We start from the raw sequence: 7,479 nt of genomic DNA, 5'->3' as shown, positions 1-7,479 counted from the left end.
ATGAGACTGTTGGGTCTTCTGTACCTGGTGACAGCCCTTCCTGGTGAGTGTGACCATTTCATACATGTGTCCATGAGGGGATGTGACAACATGTGATTGACAGAATTGACTCTTCCTGTCTGCAGGTGTCCTGTCCCAGATCCAGCTTCAGGAGTCAGGACCTGGCCTGGTGAAGCCCTCACAGTCGCTGTCCCTCACTTGCTCTGTCACTGGTGACTCCATCACCACCAGTGTTTATGACTGGACCTGGATCATGCAGTTCCCAGGGAGGAAGCTGGAGTGGATGGGGAACATAGGTTATGATGGTGGCACCGACTACAACCCAACCCTCAAGAGCCGCATCTCCATCACCAGAGACACAGCCAAGAACCAGTTCTTCCTGCAGCTGAACTCTGTGACCACTGAGGACACAGCCACATATTACTGTGCAAGAGACACAGTGAGGGGACTTCAGCATGAGCCCAGACAATAACCTCCCTGCAGAGGATCTCTGGGCCAGCAGGGGGCGCTCAGCCTTAACCAAGGCCAGGAACTGTAAGTCTTTAGAACAGGGAAAGAAAATCGCGTGGTTTCCTCTGTCTTTGATTCCCACTCCCCATGCACGTAGAAGACAGGGGGTCTTTTCTCTGTATGATTCTGAAATGCTGTGTTTATGTAAAATCACATTGGTTTGTTACTCACTGTGAGTCTCAAGACAGGTTGTACAGTAATATTTCTTGTCATTTTGAATGTGGGCAAGTCTTTACTAGATGAGACATCTCTCTGTTTTGAGGAATATGTTTTGATGAGGACAACTTTTTGGAACTCAGCTGATCTCACATGTTATTAGTTTTCACATAAAAATCTGATTCCACTTTTGATTGCTCACACACTCCACTCTCAGTAACATCTGTGTGTTAGAGCTCATCCTAGCCAGCTCACACACAGTGGTTGCTGAGGTGCCTAGGGAATGAGACACAGTGTGACAAGGGGTCCACACACCTGCAGCTGCATTACCCACCATGCAACGCACATCTGGGATTTCCTGGTGTCAAGTAAGTGAGGCTGAGAATAGATTAGAACTCTGCTGTCAATGGTTACTGCCTCCCAAATATGGACACTTCTGTGTGAAAAAATATATCAGTTGGTGATAGGATTAAAAACATCATATGAAGTAATTACTCAAATGTTCACACCGATTGTTAATATCTTTAAATGTGACAGAGGAGAATCCATCTCTGACATACAGAGAATTGAAAATTATGTGATCAGATTGACCTGGCCTGTGATTTGTGCTCTCCTCCCACAGTGTCATGAGAATGGAAATCTAACCCAAGTACACACCATGAAACACAGTGTCCCACTCATGTAATTAAAATAAAATCAATAGTGTAATTGGTCTCATATCAACCCTTCAGTTAACAAGCCTCAGATTGTCTTCTGTGGTATTTTGTCAAATTCTGTCTAACATTAGGAAAATTTGAACAAACCAAGGATGAGACAGAATGTCTGAAATAAATGTCCCCAAAATCATCTTAGTATCACACACAAGGTTGCACAGCATGCAGAGTGGTTAAAGTCCCTCGGAAGCTGCATTGGGCAGCTGCCTCTCCATTGATGAGAACTGTCCTCACCAAGGAAACCCATAGTCTAAAGGTCATTCATAAAATGAAGGAATGTGATATGAGATTTCCAGGTATGAAGAAGTGGATGGGCATCCAAAAAGGCCATCCAAGTCAAAGAGACGTCCTCAGTGGTAAGGATTTTCTAATAACACCCATTCCTCAGACTCAATAGTGCAGAGTGGGCATGGAAGTAAGGTGTAGCTTGGTCTATGAACAGAGGAGAGGAGGTCATCTTTAACACACTTTAACAAGGGTGACTTCTTGCTAGAGACGCCAAGGAAATTCAGTAAATGATGATTATAACACATAAAAACAAACATTCAATAGTCAGAAACATGGAAGTGCACATACTTAGTGTCAAGTCAGAGACAGGGAGTCTTTCCTTGGCCCTTTTCTCCCTGAAAGTATAATTCCCTACAGGTATAAGTCGGTTAAATGTATTTTTAAATCACTTTTCACAGAACTCCTGTGAATCAGTGTAAGTGCATGATAATTGAGATAGGTTCTGAGATCATGCAGTGTTCTATGGCCTCTATATTTGCTTCCTTCCCAGTCACAGTATCTTGCCCTACCATCTCCAGTCTTTACAGAACAAGCACCTACACTGACACAGCATCACCTCTCACAGTTCATGCTTGGTTGCGTTTATTCTATAGAGCACTTGGTTTTGAATAAATGCTGGGTACTTGATAATCTCAAGGGTTCAGTGTCTTATTTTAAATCTCAGAACATTTATTGTGTGTGTGTGTGTGTGTGTGTGTGTGTGTGTGTGTGTGTGTGTGTGTGATTTCTATATTTCTAAATAATGAAATTCAAACCTCACTTCATGTAATGTGTTTTCTGGTTTTTATGGTATTGGAAAACCTAGAGGTATACTCTTGTCTCTTGAAGACTATTTCTCCTGCTCTGGGCTCCTTAGTTGCCTATAATCCTTTGACTAGAGCTGAGGCCTGGTAAACTCTGCTCCTTCCATGTTAGTGAGTCTGCTGATTTCATATTTGTTTGGCTCATGTTTCTATAGCCTTGTCAGGTAGACTTGATGGACACATCTTCTCTAATATGTATAGGACACATAATCTCAGAGAAGATTCACTCTTCTTAAGGTGCACACACTCTTTCTACTCCATCTCTTACAACAATTCCTAAGCCTATGAGGCAGAAGATGGGTTGTAGATGCATCAGATGGGGCTTGGGCTTAACAAATCTGCATTTTATCTGCTGTGGTTTTCTGTAATGGTCTCCAAATTTTGCAGACAAATTGCTTGATGAGGGGAAATAACAACACTTATTTGGAAGTATGAAGACAAAGAGTTGGAGTATAGATAGAAATCATGCTAGTTAGTGGCAGTTAAATATTTTCCTCCCAAACCTATGATGTAAGAAACCCTGGGTAGTTGACTGGGTTTCCAGCACCAGGCATGATTTCCTTCTATTGAGAAGGCTTTTAACCAAATGGTCAATTCATAGCATCTCCTAATATAGGTATTCCTAACCTGGATGCCAATATCTTTTACAGAAACCTATGAATACATCTTTCAACATTAAGTTTGAAACATTTTGAGATATCCTGGCTTTCGGGTACTCAAGTGTTTTCCCTATTATTAACCTGAACAATCTATGCAGCCATGGAGGTGAAGCTCATAGGCCCTAGCTGTGTGACACTTCCTTGAATTCATTTTTAATCATCAAAAATCTATTTAAACTAACTTTATTACTATCAACTAGACAGTTCAGCATAAGAAGAAATCATCTTCATAATAATCCACAGGTAAAAATGTCCAGTAGAATGGGATGTTTCCACCAGATAAACACACTACATTACAGGCAGTGGGGATCTCCCTACATCCATTTACACCATGCCAGGTACCAGAGAAAGATGGCAGAAGCAAACACGTAAAGGATCAGTGGGAGCAAAAGACATTCTGGAGTCTGTGGTCTCAGGTTTTGCCTATCAGAGATTCACCCACCAGGGCTTCACCTCATGGTGAGCTGACACCTGAACTTCACTTGCCACCTGCTGCTCCTCTGACAGGGCCAGCTTCAGACACATAGAAGTCAAATGCTGAGCTCTGCCTTGAAGTTCAGCTTCTCAGTCACTCCCCATTTCTATGGACAAATAGGTAAATTTGCAGGAAAGGAAAACAGAATTAGAGGATAACATAAGAAATTCACAGAGTGTCTGGAAATGCTTTTGCATGTGACTAGCTGAACACTGGAATTCAGGCATGTCATATGACCTCCATAAAGAACAGGAGTTCACAAACTCAGGCAGCGGCAGCACACAAAGCTATAGCTCTGCAGGGAGTTTTATGTTCATCAAGGATGATGTCCACACAGTAGTGCCAACTCCTACAGAATGAGCACAACAGAGCAATGTCACTCTGGTTTATAATCCCAGACACGGAAAATTGAGTTGAAATGAACATCAAAATGAGTCTCTTTTTTGTAAAAGAGATAATGGGAGATGCTTATAAAATGGTCTAACTTAATACCCTTTCCCCAACATTAACATCATGATATGATTCCTCCAGCACATTCACAAATAACCCATAACCTGCCATCTCCAGGCTCCACGACAGAGCTCGCTATAAAGCAGGAAGACATGCAAATGGGCCCTCTCTCTGCTCATGAAAAGCAGCCCAGTCCTGACCTTACAGCTCAGGCAGAGGAGCTCAGCTGTGGATCCCAAGACTTCACTCAGGGATCAGCATGGAGTTGGGGCTGAGCTGCATTTTCCTTGTTGCTCTTTTAAAAGGTAATTTATGGAGAGCAGTAGATGCTGACTGTGTGAGTGGACATTAATCTGAGGGACAATGGACATGTGTGATGATTTCTTGACCAGGATTTTTTGTGTGTTTTCAGGTGTTCAGTGTGAAGTGAAGCTGGTGGAGTCTGGGGGTGGTCTGGTGAAGCCTGGGGGGTCCCTGAAGCTCTCCTGTGCAGCCTCTGGATTCACCTTCAGTGACTACTTGATGAGCTGGGCCCGACAGTCTCCCAACAAGGGGCTGGAGTGGGTTGGAGTAATTAACTATGGTGGCAGTGTCACAAACTATGCACCATCCGTGAAGGGCCGGTTCACCATCTCCACAGACAATGCCAAGAACACTCTGTACCTGCAAATGAACAGTGTGAAGTCTGAGGACACCGCCACGTATTACTGTGTTAGTAACACAATGAGGGGATCTCAGTGTGAACCCTGACATAAACCTCACTGTGAGGTCGCTTACAGCCACCAGGGGGCGCACAGCACACAGGGAACACACATCCATCCCAGGAAACTGTGAAGACAAAACTCTGTACACTTACCAGCTGCTTAAGCTTCTTTCATCTTACAATTCCCAGCAAGACTCTAATATTTGTGCGGTGGATACCTGTTTTCCTCAATACATCTCGAATATTTCTGCTGTTATTTAAAAATAGGAGGCAGATTCTCAGATGAACAAATTGCAAAATGATAGCTATGAGGGTAAAAACATCTCTGTCTACATCACTGAAATCACACGAGGAGGTTATGGGGGCTCTGGTGTCTTTTCTTCTCAGATTCAAGCAAATCTTCATTTACATTTTCTTATTAGAGTAGAACTTATATTTAAAGGAAAACAAGGGAAAGATGGGGCCCATATACAGGAACATAATCCCTACCAAGTCTCAAACCTCGCCTCCTCTCCCTGACAATGGTGCACGTCAGTTTCAGACCTGATCCAGCTGTGCTTTTAGCTAATTCAGTTTATTACTCCATGAATTTCATCTCTGCTCATCATGGTATTTTTATAAACTGGACCTTCAGTAAAGTCAGTTCAGTGTTTGTATGGAGACGGCCTTTCAAGGATGGTTTATTATCATCTACAGGGCCTGAATATGGGATTACACCACCAAAGGTATTGAATGTCTGCATCTGATCACATGCTAATGTTCAAGAGAAGTGAGATCTACTCACCTAGAAAATCTCTCATATTCATTTGCCACTTTATCTAAATATAACAGAGATCACTTTGGGTTTGGGGGTGTCGTGTTAGCACTGACAGAGCCAGCTCATGTCTCTAAGAGTCACAGTAATTCCAGCATTGTTCTCTGCGAAGTTCCTCTCACTGTGCAAAACACTGAGAAAGTTTGTCTTAGTCTCTATTCTGTAGCTGTATAAAACAGCAAGACCAAGGGAACATGTAAAGAAAGAAAGAGCTTAGTTGGGATTATGGTTTCCAAAATTAGATTCCATGATTTGCAAACTAAAGGCTGAGTGGCAGGAGCAGTTGTTGGCTCATGGTTTGATCCACAAGCAGACAGCAGACAGGCACACTGACAATGCCACGAATGTGTAGGTCCTCTAACCCTTCCCCCATTGACTCACATTCTCCAAAAACACCACACCTACTCATACTACCCAATGAGTGCCTGTATCTGAGGACCAAGTATTCATTATATGAGCCATTTGGGGGACATTCTAATTCAAACTACCACAGCCCCAATCACTGACAGGAATGGAGGATTGGCAGTTGGTAATGTACAGGCAACATGGAGAATGGATAAGAAGGCAGAAGTCCTGTCAGGGAGACAAAGAAACCACAGATTCCATTAGGGGAGTCTGGAATGTTTGGGGAGACCTTGTCCTCTTCATGAAAAGTGTTTTTATAGCAGGTTTGATGATCCACAATGTACCCTAAAAAGTTCCACAACATTCTGATTAATGATAGCACTGGAAGGTGCTGTTTTATGATGAGGTCATATCTCAGGGACAGGAAAGGCTCTGCAGTTGGCAGCAGAGATCAGCCAGCTGCCCCAATGTTCTGTTTCACAGTTGTTGTGTTTAAGAAGAGCAACACTAAATCCACAACTTGATGACCTTCAGAGAGGGAGAGCCTTTTGCATGCTCATTCCCAAATGGGAAGACTTTGTCACAACCCTGCCCTCAGTGCTCAGGAACCTATGAAGAAGTGTGGTTGGAATGATTGGAAGAACCAAAAGTTATGGGCAGCATAAAGGAAACGGTTTTTAGTACATAATATAGCAGATGTACATGTGAACAGAGATTATTTGGGCTATCTTGCTTGCACAAATAAAGCTTGTCTGAAGATCACAGGATGGAGATTGCCACTAGTTAACCATAGAAGTCTGGAGGTCTGTATAGACAGACAGGTGAGATAGCTGGGCAGAGAGTGGATATAAGCAGGAAGAAACAGAAACTGACTCTCATTTCTGCTGGGAAGTTAATGAGGTAAAGGTGGCTTTGGTGTGTTGCTTTCTGATCTCTCAGCATTTTCCTCTACATCTAACTCGAGGGTTTTTTTTTTTTCTATTTAGACCAACTAAGAACTCCATTTACACAAGCCAGACAAAATCCAACCATGGAGCAGTGGCAATGAAGCCATTCACAATTGACAATTGCTGGGAGGAAGTCAGTTTTCCACAGTAGAGCAGCAAGGCTACATCAACCACATTACAGAAAAGTAGTTTAAGAACAAAACAGGGACTGTGATGAATTTTGTTGTATTTGTGGATTTTGTTTCTTTTTTTTACTTTTCAGTGAGTGAATAAACATGAAAGTGGGTGGGTAGGAAAGTGTCAAAAATCTGTGCCAGTTTAGCATATGTATATAAAAATGTAGATTAAATTAAATTTAAAAATAAGAAAAGCTCTTGTGTGAACACAAATACAATGGATGCAGTAATTATAGTCTTGTGTCCTATTCATGTACAATCATGAATAGAGTAGACATCAAGAATGAATTTATACACTTTCACCAGTGTTTGAAATTTTTTTAAGTCATAGGTTGTGAAATCATAATTTTCTGTATCAATAACTTATTATTTTATATTAATTTATGAGTATGGTGTGGTGTTGATAATTACAAAGTGGAGTCAGAGATAGGTTGATGAAT

The 7,479-nt window shown here is 42.0% G+C and overlaps 2 gene segments (V, D, J or C); both read left to right on the top strand.

Annotated features, from left to right (window-relative positions):
• Positions 1–472, top strand: LOC113839108. The segment is given in 2 exon segments: positions 1–43; positions 126–472. Coding segments are annotated over 2 exon segments (390 nt in total).
• A 3,841-nt stretch (positions 473–4,313) lies between these two features.
• Positions 4,314–4,804, top strand: LOC113839107. The segment is given in 2 exon segments: positions 4,314–4,359; positions 4,467–4,804. Coding segments are annotated over 2 exon segments (384 nt in total).
• Positions 4,805–7,479: the final 2,675 nt, after the last annotated feature.

This window comes from Cricetulus griseus, chromosome 5 (genome assembly GCF_003668045.3).
Source record: "Cricetulus griseus strain 17A/GY chromosome 5, alternate assembly CriGri-PICRH-1.0, whole genome shotgun sequence".
In the NCBI taxonomy this organism is placed as follows: Eukaryota; Metazoa; Chordata; class Mammalia; order Rodentia; family Cricetidae; genus Cricetulus; species Cricetulus griseus.
The sequence above is the reverse complement of the archived record's forward strand: the minus strand, read 5'-3'. Positions and strand labels throughout refer to the sequence as shown.